The sequence below is a fragment of the Hemitrygon akajei genome, chromosome 5 (genome assembly GCF_048418815.1).
Source record: "Hemitrygon akajei chromosome 5, sHemAka1.3, whole genome shotgun sequence".
Lineage (NCBI taxonomy): Eukaryota > Metazoa > Chordata > Chondrichthyes > Myliobatiformes > Dasyatidae > Hemitrygon > Hemitrygon akajei.
In genome coordinates this window covers 187,402,303-187,419,169 of record NC_133128.1, presented here as the reverse complement: position 1 = coordinate 187,419,169, position 16,867 = coordinate 187,402,303, and the positions used below count along the sequence as shown (strand labels likewise).

The 16,867-nt window shown below is 41.7% G+C and overlaps 1 protein-coding gene across 5 annotated transcripts in view; it reads left to right on the top strand.

Annotated features, from left to right (window-relative positions):
* Window positions 1–16,867, top strand: part of LOC140728565 (bile salt export pump-like) — a 107,106-nt gene that overhangs the window by 37,476 nt on the left and 52,763 nt on the right. For all 5 annotated transcript variants that reach the window (XM_073047485.1, XM_073047488.1, XM_073047487.1 and 2 more), the window contains exons 6-8: window positions 7,616–7,857; window positions 11,215–11,302; window positions 13,648–13,781. In XM_073047485.1, coding sequence (XP_072903586.1) covers window positions 7,616–7,857; window positions 11,215–11,302; window positions 13,648–13,781 — 464 coding nt within the window. The remainder of the gene's footprint in view (window positions 1–7,615; window positions 7,858–11,214; window positions 11,303–13,647; window positions 13,782–16,867) is intronic.

Genomic DNA, 16,867 nt, shown 5'->3' with positions numbered 1-16,867 from the left:
TGATGCAACTCTACAAATCTCTGGTGAGACCGCACTTAGAGTATTGTGTTCAATTCTGGTCACCTCATTATAGGAAGGATGTGGAAGCTATGGAGAGGGTGCAGAGGAGATTTACCAGGATGTTGCCTGGTTTGGAGAACAAGTCACATGAAGCAAGGTTAACAGAGCTGGGACTTTTCTCTTTGGAGCGTAGAAGAATGAGAGGGGACTTGATAGAGGTCTACAAGATTATGAGAGGCATAGATAGAGTGGATAGTCAGTACCTGATTCCCAGGGCACCAATAGCCAACACCAGAGAGCATATGTACAAAATTAAGGGAGGTAAGTTTAGGGGAGACATCAGAGGTAAGTTTTTTTACACAGAAGGTTGTGAGTGCCTGGAATGACTTGCCAGGGATGGTGGTGGAGGCTAAAACATTAGGGGTATTTAAGAGCCTCTTGGACAGGCACATGGATGAAAGAAAAATGGAGTGTTATGGGGTATTGTGGGTTTAGGACTTTTTTAAAGGATTATGTGGGACGGCACAACATGGAGGGCTGAAGGGCCTGTACTGTGCTGTAGTATTCTATGGTTCTATGGTAATTATGTGACATTTAAAACCATCTGGCTGCACCAGTGATGATTTGGTGTGTTAAGTTAAATAAGTAGTGCAAAATGAGAAAATGAAGTAGTAAGGTAGTGGTTATGGGTTCAGTGTCCATTCAGAAATCAGATGGCAGAGGGGAAGAAACTGTTCCAGAATTGTTGAGCGTGTGCCTTCAGGCTCCTGTACCTCCTTACTGGTGGCAAAGAGAAGAGGGCATGTCCTGGATGATAGGTGCCATCTTTTTGAGGCATCGCTTCTTGAAGATGACCTGGATACTACAGAGGCTAGTGCCCTGATGGTACTGACTAAGTTTACAACTCTGCAAGTTATCTCAATCCTGTGAAGTGCCACCCCTGCCCTCCACCCCCCCCCCCCATACCAGACAGTGATGCAGACAGTTCCATTCTCCGTGGTACATCTATAGAAATTTGCAAGTGTCTTTGGTGACGTACCAAACTTCCGCAAACTCCTAATGAAATATAGCTGCTGTTGTGCCTTCATTGTAAATGTATTGATATTTCGGGTCCAGCTTTGATCCTCAGGGATGTTGAAACCTGAGAACTTGAACTTGTTCACCTTTTCCACTCAATGAGGACTGGTGTGTGTTCTCTCATCTTACCTTTCCTGAAATCCTCAATTTTTTGGTCTTAGTGATGCTGAGTGCAAGGTTGTTGCTGATCTACCTCACTCCTGTACGCCTTCCCATCACCATGTAAAATTCTGCCAGCAGAAGTTGTGTCATCAGCAAATGGCTTCCCTGAGGTTTCACTATTTAATTTCATTCTTCTATTGTGATTCACTAACCTGGTGATTAACAATAGAGTTATCCTTAGTTTATCCAAGATGTAAGCATTAAGAAGAGGAAGTGATAAGTAGTCAAACTAATCATCTACAAAAGAGAGAGCATGTTTACTAAATACCCACCCCTCTGACTATTTTGGCTCTTCAATGAGGTCTGTTTAGAAAGGGACAGTTGAAAGAGTTAAATTAAAAACAAGATGCTGGAAATATTCAGTTGGCCAGGCAGCATCTCTGGAAAGAGTCTTTGACTGGAAACATTAATTCTTTTTCTCTTTCCATAAATGCTGAACCATTCTAGAATTTTCTATTATTATTTCAGATTTCCAGCATCTGCATTTTTTTTGTGGCTGATTTTCACTGTTTGGTCTTTCTATGTCAATTTATCAAGAAAAATTGACCTCTTAAAAAATATCTCTTTGAACAACAGCGTATTATTTTTGCTCAACATGAAGTAGTGCTACTGGTCACAAATCTCCTAGTGTTTCATTTTTATTATTGTGCTTCTTCTGGGGTCCCTGCATACCATACATAACCTAAAGGAAGCTCAGGGAAGTATTGTTCCTGGTTTACCGGGTTGGGTGGATTTTGGTGATGAAGAAACACTGGACGAACTTCTTTGTCATGGTTGCAGAAGAATGATGTGATTTCTGGCAAAGGAGTTTCCAGCTGACAGATTGCCCTTGTCTCATTGAGTCATGTTGAGGCAGTTTTCCCCAACTCCTGCTGTGAAACAGAGCATGATTCAGTAGTGAGTCAGTAGTCATTTATCTGTATACCTGTGCCATGCTGTGCACAATGTTCGTGATTCTCTAAACTGTCAGGTTCAGGAAAAGTTACTACTCCTTTATAAATTTCTGTAGATGTGTGGTGGGGAGTATATTGACTGGCTACAACACAGCCTGGTATGGAAAAACCAATGCCTTTGAATGGAAAATCCTACAAAGAGTAATGGGTTTGGCTCAGTACTTCACAGGGAAAGCCCTCCCAAACATGTCTACATGAAACACTGTTGTAGGAAAGCAGCATCCACCATCAGAGATCCTCACCACCCAGTCCATGATCTTTTCTCACTGCTGCCATCAGGTAGAAGGTACAAGAGGCTCTGGACTCGTATTGCTAGGTTCAAGAACAACCATCAGCTCTAGATACAACAGAGGGTAACTACACTCTCTTACCCTTCCATTGAGAACAGCCCACAACCAATGATCTCACCTTAAGGACCCTTTATCTCGTTATCTCATGTTCTCGGTATTTATTGCTATTTGTTTATATTTGCATTTGCACAGTTTGTTGTCTTCTGCACTCTGGTTTATCCTTCATTGATCATGTTTTAGTTACTATTCTATAGATTTGTTGTATATATTTGCTCTATATATTATGTATGGCATTGAACTGCTGCTGCTAAGATAACAAATTTCATGTCACATGCTGGTGATAATAAACCTGATTCTGATTCTGAGTATGCCTACAGGAAAATGAATCTCAGAGTTGTACGCTCAAAACCTTCTATAGCACCTAGAACCTAACCCCTTAATTGCTCTGTTCGGTTTTTGGGGCAAGACAGATTTATGTCTGGGTCCGACCAAATGCCGAATACTATCCTTTGCCTCTCTCCTGGCGAGACGCTTGATCCTCCTCAGATGGAGAGATGTTGCCCCGCCCACTCATGCGCAATGGCTTAACGACATTATGGCCTGCTTGGACCTCGAAAAAATTCATTATTCAGTTCTTAATTCGGATCTAAAGTTCCATAAGGTCTGGGGACCTTTTATCAAGTACTTTCATAACCTTCCTCTTGACTAGGGTTTTTTTTTCTTTTCTTCTTTTCGGTCCCTTGCTTTCAGCTCCCTTTTTCTTTTTTTTCTGGTAGTAGGCATTATTATCCTCTGTTACTAAATGTATTCACAGTCTGCGAGTTTGACTGTCCTGACTTATACTCTCTATATTGTGTGGTGGTTGGTCTGGAATTGTGTTTTTTTCTTGTGTTGTGGGGATTGGGGAGGACACTAAGCTCACTTGTCTTTAATTTAGGTGCTTTTTTGTTAAATTCTCTTCGTTTGTAGCATATTGTTATTGTATGCTTAATCTTGCACTGTATTAATGCTCCCCACTGGGATTTGGGGTTTTTAATTTTGTAAAATGTTTTGAAAAACTAATTTTAAATTTTTTTTAAAAAAAACCTTCTATAGTTGTACTGTGGAGAATATTCTGACAGGCTGCATCACTGTCTGGTATGGAGGGGCTACTGCACAGGACCGAAAGAAGCTGTGGACGGTTGTAAATCTATTCAGCTCCATCTTGGGCACTAACCTACAAAGTACCCAGGACATCTTTAGGGAGTGGCATCTCAGAAAGGCAGCGTCCATTATTAAGGACCTCCAGCACCAAGGGCATGCCCTTTTCTCACTGTTACCATCAGGTAGGAGGTACAGAAGCCTGAAGGCACACACTCAGCGATTCAGGAACAGCTTCTTCCCCTCTGCCATCTGATTCCTAAATGGACATTGAAGCTTTGGTCACTATCTCACTTCTTTTAATATACAGTATTTCTGTTTTTGCACATTTTTAAATAATCTATTCAATATATGTAATTGATTTACTTGTTTATTTATTATTATGTTTTATTTTTTCCCCTCTCTGCTAGATTATGTATGGCATTGAGCTGCCGCTGCTAAGTTAACAAATTTCACGTCACATACCGGTGATAATAAACCTGATTCTGATTCTGATATATAACGACATTTACTTACTTTGAACACAGCACATCATAGATGTCAATTTCAGGGAGGCTTTAGTGCTGCTGAAGAGAAAACAGCATTGCAATAGATGTCACAAACCTGCACATTATCCCCAAATTTGGCATGAATCTCCACAAGATGTACAAGTTACTACGAATCCCTTGCGTTAAAATACCTCGAGACTCACTGGCAAGGTCTCTTTGTCACATGTTCCAGATATTTATTGATTATTTATTTATTAATATTCTTTCTTACCTTTCTGTTTGCACAGTTTGTTGTTTTCTGCGGCACTAGAATTTCACTCAATCTGATATGAGAATGACCTATGGATATATGCATTTCTGCATTTGAGGAAAAATTTGGAGCTTGGCCTTCATGCATGTGCAAGCGCAGGTGCAATCATCCAGCATACGGAATCCTAACACTGAAAGGAAGCAGTTGCTGGAAACCTGAAATATAATTGGCAAATGTTGGAAATATTTAGCATTCAGTTTCAAAGTCCATAAGTTCAAATAAATGTATTATCAAAATAAATACTCTGTGTTACCATATACAACCCTCAGATTTGTTTTCTTCTGGCATACTCAGTAAGTCCAAAAATCATAATAGAATCAATGAAAGACCATGCCCAACAGAGTAGACAACCAATCCAATGCAAAAATAGCAAATTATGCAAATTAAGAAAAATAAATATTGAGGACATGTGATGAAGAGTCCTTGAAAGTGAGTACATTGTTTGTGGGAACAGTTCAGTGATGGAGCAAGTGAAATTATCCCCTTTGGTTCAAGAGCCTGATGGTTGAGCGGTAATATATGCTCCTGAACCTGGTGGTGTGAGTCCTGAGACTCCGGTGCCTTCTTCCTGGTGGCATCATCGAGAGGAGAGCGTGACTTGGATGGTAGGGATCTCTGATGATGGATGCTGCTTTCCTGTGACAACGCTCCGTGTAGATGTGCTCAGTGGTGGTGAGGGCTTTACCCGTGATGGACTGGCTGTATCCACTACTTCTATCATTGATTTGGTTGTGATGTATAACTGAAAAGCTAGATTTTTGTTATGAAATCACAACAGAGCAACATGGCTGTTCAACAGTAAAAATTCATTCTACTCTTTAATTTTCAGAAGGCATTTGATAAGGTCCCACATAGAAGATTGGTGGGTAAAATCAAAGCTCAGGGCATTGGGGGGAAGGCATTGACATGGATAGAAAACTGGTTGGCAGATAGAAAGCAAAGGGTAGCGGTGAATGGGTGTTTCTCGGAATGGCAGGTGGTGACTAGTGGGGTGCCACAGGGCTCGGTATTGGGACCACAGCTGTTTACCATTTACGTTAACGATTTGGATGAAGGCATAGAAAATAACATGATACTAAGCTGGGTGGCAGTATGACGTGATAAGGATGTTAGGAGAATTCAGGGTGACTTGGATAGGCAGGGTGAGTGGGCAGATACTTGGCAGATGGCGTTTAATGTGAATAAGTGTGAGGTTATCCACTTTGGGAGTAAGAACAGGAAGGCAGATTATTATCTGAATGGTATAGAGTTGGGTAAGGGAGTAATACAAAGAGATCTCGGAGTCCTTGTTCATCAGTCACTGAAGGTGAATGAGCAAGTGCAGCAGGCAGTGAAGAAGGCTAATGGAATGTTGGCCTTTATTACAAAGGGAATTGAGTACAAGAGCAAGGAAATCCTCTTGCATTTGTACAGGGCCCTGGTGAGACCACACCTGGAGTATTGTGTACAGTTTTGGTCTCCAGGGTTAAGGAAGGACATCCTGGCTGTAGAGGAAGTGCAGCGTAGATTCACGAGGTTAATTCCTGGGATGTCTGGACTGTCTTACGCAGAGAGGTTAGAGAGACTGGGCTTGTATGCGCTGGAATTAAGGAGATTGAGAGGGGATCTGATTGAAACATATAAGATTATTAAGGGATTGGACAAGATAGAGGCAGGAAATATGTTCCAGATGCTGGGAGAGTCCAGTACCAGAGGGCATGGTTTGAGAATAAGGGGTAGGTCATTTAGGACAGAGTTAAGGAAAAACTTCTTTTCCCAGAGAGTTGTGGGGGTCTGGAATGCACTGCCTCGGAAGGTAGTGGAGGCCAATTCTCTGGATGCTTTCAAGAAGGAGCTAGATAGGTATCTTATGGATAGGGGAATCAAGGGATATGGGGACAAGGCAGGAACCGGGTATTGATAGGAATTGATCAGCCATGATCTCAAAATGGCGGTGCAGGCTCGAAGGGCCGAATGGTCTACTTCTGCACCTATTGTCTATTAAAGCTAAACCATTCAAAAGCAGGAGTTTTCAGCATTGGTCAATTTATCTCTGAGCATTTGCTCTGTAGGGAATTGCTTCAAAGTTCAAAGTAAATTTTATTATCAAAGTACAATATATGTCACCATATCGAACCCTGAGATTCAATTTCCTGTGAGCAGATTGCAAATCTATAGTATTGTACTGTAACAGGATCAATGAAAGATCAACCAGAGTGCAGAAGACAACAAACTGCAAATGCAAATATAAATAAATAGTAATAAATGATAAGAACATGAGATAAAGATCTCTTAAAGTGAGATCTTTGGTTGTGGGAACATCTCAATGGATGGGCAAGTGAGTGTAGTTGTCCTCTTTTGTTCAGGAGCCTGATGGTTAAGGGGTAGCAACTATTCTTCCTCCTGAGGCTCTTGCACCTTCTGCCTGATGGCAGCAGGGAGGAAAGCGCATGGCCTGGGTGGTGAGGATGCCGCTGTCCTATAATAGCATCTCATGTAGATGTCCTCAGTGGTAGGGGAGGCTTTACCGATGATACACTGGGCCAAATCCACTACCTTCATGGCTCTGCTAATATTGTAGTCGAGTTCATCAGCAGGTTGCATGATGATTAAGAACAAGATTGCTAACACAAACAATGTATTTACAATATTACTCAAATACCACTGAAATATTAAATACCCAACACTTACCAGTTCATTGTGTCGCAGCAACCTCACAGTTAGAACATTGTCACAGTTAGAACACAGAGGTACATATAAGATTATTAAGGGATTGGACACACTGGAGGCAGGAAGCATGTTCCCGCTGATGGGTGAGTCCAGAACTAGAGGCCACAGTTTAAGAATAAGGGGTAGGCCATTTAGAACAGAGATGTGGAAAAACTTTTTCACCCAGAGAGTGGTGGATATGTGGAATGCTCTGCTCCAGAAGGCAGTGGAGGCCAAGTCTCTGGATGCTTTCAAGAGAGAGTTAGATAGAGCTCTTATAGATAGCGGGGTCAAGGGATATGGGGAGAGGGCAGGAACGGGGTACTGATTGTGTATGATCAGCCATGATCACAGTGAATGGCGGTGCTGGCTAGAAGGGCCGAATGGCCTACTCCTGCACCTACTGTCTATTGTCTTGTTTAGCAACTGCATGGATTTTCTGCCAATGGAATATAAAAAGTGATTATTTTTCTTACATGTAATATTCCCTGTTTCTTTTTCTGGTAGTTTCGGTTTGCTTCCTGCTATGAAATTGCTCTGATGGTGTTTGGAGGCCTCTGTGCTCTAGTCCACGGTACAGCCCAACCTGCTGTGTTACTGGTCTTTGGTTTGCTGACAGACACGTTCATCGCATATGACATAGAGTTACAAGAATTAAATGACCCAAACAAAGTCTGCATAAATAATACCATCAGTTGGGCCAATGGCTCAGAATACCAAAATCAAAATAACGAGCAAGTGCCCTGTGGGTAAGTGGTTGTTGGATTATATTTCATGTTTATCCGGTTTGTAGACTTCTCAAAGAGCAGCTGAGTGGAAGAACCAGAGAGCATGGCAGCAAAGACACTCATCCACGTCATCATTGCTTTAGTCCCTTTTGCCGCTGTTTGACTCATATCCATTGAACCCTTTCCTTTCCATGTCTTTGTCCTGCCCTTTTAAATGTCATATTTGTATCCCTCTTTACCATCTCACATCAATCTAGATCAGGGCTTCCCAATCTGGGGTTCACAGACCCTTAGTTAACTGTAGGGGTGTTTGGCATTAAAAAAAAGGGTTAGGGATCCCTGATCTTAGAAGGTACCCAGGCTGACATTGAAGAAGGCTGTGACAGAGTGTGCTCATTAATGCACTGCGTACACATATGCATTTAAACGTGTGCCCACATGTTCAGCCCTGTCACTCTGCTGTCCTTGTGCTAAGTGCACCCACTTCAATGTCTTCGCGCCACTGCCTGTAAGGAGTTTGTATGTTCTCGCGTGGGATTTCTCCCACAGTCCAAAGACGTACAGGTTGGCAGGTTAATTGGTCATTGTAGATTGTCCCGTGATTAGGCTTGGATTAAATCGGAGCATTGCTGGGCGGTATGGCTCAAATGGCCAGAAGGGCCGATTCCGCTCTGTATCTCAAAATATTCTTATAAGTGTCCTAAGCGAAGCTGATCCGCTCATGCTGGCTTTATGCTGCGTTCCTGCCATACACAGCGAAATATCCACTTCTTTAGTAACGGGGATGTGTAAATGAGTATATATTGTTTGTATACTGTATTTAAGGTAGACACTCCCTGTTTATTTTGTAATATGATTGTAACTACATTATGTGGTGCATCATATTTTAATTCATGCGTCATCTTAAGTTAATTTTGTGGGTAATTAAAGATGGTATGTCCTGGTGCCTAATAAACAGGGCTTATCGCTTTCAGTGAGAGAGAGAGAAATCAAGTGTTCACACTTGACAAAGTGCAGAGCGAGTACTGCGTGTTCTGATAGGTAGCTTTTTTGTAAATATGGGCATTTTTCATTATTTACACCAATGAATACCCTTTTTACTGGGCATCTGTAGAAACATGGCTCGTGATCCCCTCACTAACAACCACTGGACTCAGCAGTGAGAAAATCACCTTTCTCAAACTCCATGCATCTAGGGCCAGTATGGCTTGGGTCATAGAAACATAGAAAAACTACAGCACAATACAAGCCCTTTGGCCCACAATGTGGTGCCGAACATGTGCTTACTCTAGAAATTACCTAGGGTTACCCATACCCCTCTATTTTTCTAAGCTCCATGTACCCATCCAGGAGTCTCTTAAAAGACCCTGTCATTTCTGCATCTACCACCGTCGCCGGCAGCCCATTCCACGCACTCACCACTCTGCGTTTATAAAAAAAAAAAAAAAAAAAACTTACTCCTGACATCTCCTCTGTACCTACTTCCAAGCATCTTAAAACTGTGCCCTCATGTGTTAACCATTTCAACCCTGGGAAAAAGCTTCTGACTAACCACATGATCAATACCTCTCATCATCTTATACACCTCTATCAGGTCACCTCCATCGTTCCAAGGAGAAAAGGCCGAATTCACTCAACCAAAAGTGGGTCCCACCCATATTACTGCTGCCATCCTCTTCAGTTCCCTACCCTTCTCATCTACAGGGCCTGCTGGGTTGAGAAGAGGGAAAAAGGATCGGCCATGATTGATTGGCAAAGCAGACTTGATGTGCCAAATGGCCTCTTCTGCTCCTATGTTTTTTGGTATTATAATGAACAAATTTCATCAACTCCCCCACATTTCGCCACCCACTATGCAGAAGGGACAGCTCACAGCAGCCAATCAGCCTGCACGCCTTTGTGGTGAGGGAAGAGCCTAGAGTAGCTAGACTAAAGCACCCACAGTCCGGACTGAGCCTGGGTCTCTGGCACGGTGAGACAGCAGTTTTACCAGGTGTGCCGCTATGCCACCAATGGAAGAAACGCCTTCGCCTCCCCTGCCACTGAAATCTGGAATGATCTCCCTTAACCCCTAATTCTCTATCTTTTTCCCTCTCCTTTAGCACGCTCCTTTAATCCTACTTTTATAAAAATCTATCAACTCTCCTCTCTTCTGTCCATTATGCTGCTGGCATTTAGGGCAGCAATGAAGTTCCTCCATCTCTGGCAGTGTTCAGGGCTTCCTTCATCATGTCAGTAGCTTCCTTTTGGTTTTCACTACTGTCAGTCATGCATTTCCCAGGAGGAAACTCAGGAATACTGTCACACACAGATGTAAAAGGATTCTTTATTGCTGTTACCATAACAAGTTTGTTTTACCTGTCAGAGTTGTTAGCCCTGAGCTGAAACCCTGAACCTGGTGGAGAGGTGGATCACTCTTAGTCTGACCTTTACCCTTTGACCTGATTAGCATGGGTGACCCCTATCAAGAGCCAAAGCATAAATTTCTGATTTTAGCCAACATTGCTCTCCAGGTCATTGAAAGACTCAAGTCTCCAAACCATGAAAAAGTTGTGGTCCTCTTGGAGGAAATCTATTGACTGTTGCCCTAATATTTCCTTATATGGTTCAGCATCAGTTGATTTTGTTTTATAATGTTACCATGGTGCGCCTTCCTTAGACCTTGCTATGTTATGTATGGTAGGCCCTTCCGACACTTTGAGCCATGCCACACAACAATCCTCAAATTTAATCCTAACCTGATCACAGGACAATTTGCAATGTACCTATCTAAGGGGCTCTTAAAAGACCCTATTGTATCTGTTTCCACCACTGCCACTAGCAGTGCATTCCACACACCCACCACTCTGAGTGTGAAAAACTTACCCCTGACATCCCCTCAGTACCTATTTCCAAGCATCTTAAGACTATGCCCCCTCATGATAGCCATTTCAGCCCTGGGAAAAAGCCTCTGACTATCCACACGATCAATTATACACCTCTATCAGGTCACCTCTCATCCTCCATCGCTCCAAGGAGAAAAGGCCGAGTTCACTCAACCTATTTTCATAAGGTATGCCCTCCAATCCAAGCAACATCCTTGTAAATCTCCTCTGCACTCTCTCTATAATATCCAAAATTAGTTTTATGAAATTAGTTTTTGCTTTGCAGCAGTACAATGCAATGCATAAAATTACTAAGCACTGTGCAAAAATCTTAGGCACCCCAGCTATATATTTGCCTCAGACTTTTGCACAGTACTGTATATTAGAGAAATATGACCTTTAATAGATCATAATTTAATAAAGCATTGGAAAATTAACAATGCCAACATTGTGATGGATGTCTTATCAATTAACAAAATATGAATTCTATAAATTTTTGTTCTTATATTTTCAGGGTCTTAGACATTGAAAAAGAAATGACCATGTTTGCTTATTATTACATTGGAATTGGATTCTCTGTGTTATTATTGGGTTACTTTCAAGTAAGTTGTAAGGTCAAGTTACATTTTCAACTCATAGCAACACACACAAAATGCTGCCTGGCCTGCTGAGTTCCTCCAGCATTTTGTGTGTTTTGCTTGGATTTCCAACATCTGCAGCCCTGTTGTTTGTTTGTGATTTTCAACTCGTATTCATTTATTGAAAATTGAGACTTGTTTTCACACTACATTTAAACTGAAAATACTTCCTGCTGTGGAATAATAGCCAGTTATTGTTCATTCGTTATGTGTTGCATCATATGACTTAGCGATCATGGTCTTTTCTTGTCATAACTTTCTACAGCAGTGGTTTGCCATTGTTTTCTTCTGGGCAGTGTCTTTACAAGATGGGTGATTCCAGCCATTATTTAATTCTCTTCAGAGATTGTCTGCCTGGTGTTAGTGGTCGTGTAACCAGGACTTGTGATGTGCACCAGCTGCTCACCACCTACTCCCATGGTTTCACGTGATTCTGATTGGGGGGTTGGGGGGAGCTAAGCAGATGCTCCATCTTGCTCAAGGGTGACCTACAGGCTAGCAGAGGGAAGCAACACCTTACACCTCCTCTGCTAGAGATGTTCCTCCAACCCACCACCCTGATCAGTTATCAACAATATGTAAAATGTCTTCTGTTTAATCAGGAACATGTGACCTAGGTTAATTAAATCAAAAGATGTGATGTTAGAAAGATCTACCACTGAAAAGAAGGTTTACTGGATTTTTTTTTCCAAAAGGGAACTCAGGGGTGGGTGGGGGAAGCTATGCAAGAATGAAATGTGGCTGACGCAGGCGTGGACAAGCAACAGAATGCAGCTAACTATAAAAACTAACTAAACATAAGTATTAAATGTGGAATCAGTAGACAGTATCTCTCCCTACTTACTGGAAATCCTCAGGGTGAAACCCCTGGAGGAGAGACGATATCAATAAAAGATTTATTGAAGCTAAGGCTATAACGAGCATCAGCTATAGTGAGAAGGTATCGGCAGAGAGTAGGGTCCAATTTCTTTACCATGTCACCGGGAATTAGTTCTGTTAAATCATAGCAAAGAATTTGGTCAGGTTTTTTTTTGTGTAAGTATTGTGAATGACCCACCGTTTCATCCAATGACCCAAGAAACAAGACAGCGAGCCTCCCAAGACTGCAGAACCAGCATGGGAACTAAATGTTTTAAGATGTGGAGGATTTAATATGGTTGGATGTATAAATTTATTATTCGAAGGATGTGAATTTGATTTTCTGGAAGAACTGATTATTTTTGCAAAGACTTTGATAAGTGACAGAATGAGATTTACTTTGTTTAAAAGTTGGAGAATTTGTTATGCAAGGAGTTAAGCTGTGTGTGTATATGTATATAATTATTATTTTTCTGGCATTGAATTTGAATTTGTAGACATACTGACTTGAAACTCAAACTGAGGTTAACCACAATAATTCAGTTAATTAGTTTCCTAACTGACTAGGGATAAACAGAAGGGAAAATGTCAGTCTCTTGGCCTTTAAATATGGAATAACACTGAATCTAATTAGAGAAATTCGAATAATAAAGGTTACTCTGATGAATCTCACTGATTCTAGCTAAAAAGGAGTTTGGTTTTCATTTGATATCTAGGATTTGGAACCTAAAACAGCATGTTGCAATTTTGAATTGTGCTTATTCATGTAAATATTTTGTACATATTGCTATAATTTATAAACAAAACTTGCCTCCAGAAGTGTGTGTTTTCTTTTCACTACTTCCTTCCAAATACTTATAACTTCTAGTGTAGTACCAGCACTTAGGGTAGGGTTATGTAATTTGATTTTCTCATAAAGAGTGTGGCGACCATCTCACATGAGATGAGACAAACACTACACTGGTGTTACAAACACTAATAGTAATTCAGGCACAATTTACCTTGTGAACAACAATCTTCTAATTAATGAGACCTAAATATAACAAAAGAATTGTTGAAGATCTGTTAGATAGCTTATCTTTGTTAGTTTTTTTTAGACATAATGTCTACATCTTGTACTCATAAATCATGATTAGGTTGAATTGGGCATCTAGTAAATTTCCATCTCTTCTCCCATTACCATTAATTACCTTCACAAATGCAACTTTAGGAACTAGGTTTATGTGTTTGCATTCAATACACATAGAAACACTGACACCTGAAGCAAAGTGAGAAGGCCTTGTTATAATTATTCTGGGAAAAATTGAAACAAAAATCGAGTGCTGGGTAACAGTGTGCCAACGTATCCACTATATCCATAAATTCCCTTTGCTGACATGCTGGAAAGCTGGAAGAGAACACTGATAATTATGAAAGTGCTTGTATAATTTTGTTTCTTCTACTTTTGCTAGATATGTTTCTGGGTCACAGCAGCTGCACGTCAGACTCAAAAGATCAGAAAAGCTTACTTTCGACAGATAATGAGGATGGAGATGGGTTGGTTTGACTGTAATTCGATTGGAGAATTGAGCACAAGGATGTCAGAGTAAGCATGTTATCTCCGTGAAATTGTATCTTTCTGGGTATAAGAGCAATTCCTAGCCTAGGTTCAGTTAGGAGTCTTGCTCCAGAATGATTCCAGGGAGGGCAGCAGGCTAGCGTAGTGTTTAGCACAACACTTCACAGTGCAGGTGACCTGGGTTCAATTCCTGCTGTCGCCTGTGAGGAGTTTGTATGTTTTTGAGTGGCTTTCCTCTGGGTGCTCTTGTTTCCTCCCACAGTCCAAAGGCGTACCGTTTGGTAGGTTGATTTGACGTTGTATGTTGTCCTGTGATTAGGCGAGGGTTAAATTGGGGACTGCTGTGGTGTGGCTCAAAGGGCCGGAAGGGCCTGTCCACACTGTATTTCAATAAATAACTAAATCAATCCTCTTCTGTTTATCCTCCGTCATTCCCTTTTCCTTCTTTCTAACAACTTCTCTGGCCCTTCTCCCTGGTTTTGCCCTACCACAAAGGGAATGGAAAGCTTTCCATTTGTGTGGAAAGAACTGATCTTTGCAGAAGCCTAGAAGCCAAGATGATACCCTACAGCACTGGCATCCATTCCCTCTGGAAGTTACCAAATTTAGGAATTCTAAGAAACATCAGATTGTAGAACCATAGTACTTCCCCGCAACTAAATTGCAAGTAGGAGATGATCCTCTTAAGTAATGGTATTGGTATTGGTTTAGTTTATAATTATCACATGTACCAAGATACTGTGGAAAAAAAAATTTGTCTTAAAGCAACACACACAAAATGCTGGAGGAACTCAGCAGGCCACGCAGCATCTATGGAAAAGTGTAAACAGTCGATGTTTCAGGCTGAGACTCTTCATCGGGACTGGAAAGGAAGGGGAGAAGTCAGAGTAACTGACTCTGACACTCCTCTTCCTTTCCAGTCCTGCAGAAGGGTCTCAGCCCGAAGCATCAGTTGTTTATTCATTTGCACGGATGCTGCCTGATCTACTGAGACCCTCTAGCATTTTGTGTGTTGCTTTGTATTTCCAGCATCTGCAGACTTTCTCAAGTTTGCCTTACATACTGTTTATATTACACAGTGCTTTGAGCTAGAATAAGGTGAAGCAATAACAATGCAGAATAAAGTCTAACAGAGTGCAATGCAGTTAAATGATAATGTACAAGATCAGAAGGAGGTAGATTGTGAAGGTGAGAGTCCACCTTATCATACAAGAAGTCCATTCAAGGAGCTGTATCTCGAGCCCGGTGGTATGTAATTCCAGGCTTCTGAATCTTCTGACCGATGGAAGAAGGGAGAAGAGAAAATACCTGGGGTGCGTGAGGTCTTTGATTTTGCTGGTTGCTTCGCTTAGGCAGAGTCCATGGAGAGAAGGCTGGTTCTTATGATACTCTGAGCTGTGCCCACAACTGTCTGTAGTCTTCTGCAGTCACGTGCGGAGCAGTTGCTGTACCAAGCCGTTATGCATCCAGACAGAATGCTCTCATTACAGGCTCTGGGCCTGTATTCACCAGAATTCAGAAGAATGAGGAGTGACCTAACTGAAACCTATCAAATGGTGAAAGGCCTTGTTAAAGTGGATGTGGAGAGGATCTTTCCTATGGTGGGAGAGTCTAAGACCAGAGGACACAGCTTCAAAAAATCTTTTTAGAATGAAGATGAGGAGGATGTTCTTTAGCCAGACAGTAGTGAATCTGTGGAATTCTTTGCCACACGTAGCTGGGGAGGCCAAGTCTTTATGTATATTGAAGGTAGAGAAAACCTGAGATGCTCGAAATCCAAGCAACACACATGAAATATTAGAGGAACTCAGCAGGCCGGGCAGCATCTATGGAAAAGAGTATAGTCGACATTTTGGGTCGAAACCTTGCTGAAGGGTTTAGGCCTGAAACGTTGACTGTACTCTTTTTCATAGATGCTGCCTGGCCTGCTGAATTCCTCCAGCATTTTCAAAGGTTCAAAGGTCCAATTTAATGTCAGAGAACTGTATACAATATACATCCTGAAATGCTTTTTCTTCGCAAACATCCACAAAAACAGAGAAGTGCCCCGAAGAATGAACAACAGTTAAACGTGAGAACCCCAAATTCCCCCCCCCCAACTCCCCCCGCCGTGCGTAAGTGGCAGCGAGCAACCATCCCCCTCTCCCCCCACTGCCAAAAAAAATCAGCACCGGCACCCAGCACTCAAGTGTAAGCAAGGCACTTGCAGTTACCCCAAAGACTTAACGTTTCATTCGGCATTCGACATACCACAGGCTCTCCCTCTCCGTGACTCACCCAGCTCTCCATTTTCCCAGCGAGCGGGGAGACATAACAACAACTCGCTGGTTTACGATGTTAAAAGTCCATTACGTCGCTTTTTTCGAGCCCTGTGCCTGGTCACCAGGATCTCGCGTCTTCGAGCCCACAGCAGTTTTGTGTGTATTGCTAATTCTGCTCCTATATCATAGGATCTTATGGTCATTAAGGGTTCCTAGTTGTCATCAATCTGTGCAAGATGAGGAGAGGGTATTAGCTAGAGAGTGATCTCCAGTTTATTGATTTCAGAATCAGATTATGTGATGCCAGACAGTGTGACATATACCACAAATGTGCGTGTGTGTATCAACTACTATTTTGGAACTTTTTGGCAGATGTAAGTAATACTTAAATGACGGTTGTAATGCAATCAAATTTTGCAACTATTCTGGGGGTTTTGTTACACCCCATTTTCCTTATGTCTTTACAATAAAGTAGTTGGTGAATCTGTGGAATTCATTGCCACAGGTGGCTGTGGAGGCCAGGTCATTAGGCATATTTAAGGCAGAGGTTCATAGATTCTTGATTAATCAGAGAATGAAGAGATACGGGGAGACTGGGGCTGCGAGGGAAAATGGATCAGCCATGATGAAATGGTTGAGTCAGCTCGTTGGGCCAAATGGTCTAATTCTGCTCCTATCTCTTATCGCCTCATGGTCCATAACACACAACTATCTCTAATGTTTTAAGACTGATTATAATACACATTTGAAAGAACTTAAATACATTGTATATCATTTCATCCCTACGATATGATTTCAGTTGAATTCTCAGAGTTCTATCATTAAATTATGTGAAGTATCGATAGTTTTTGA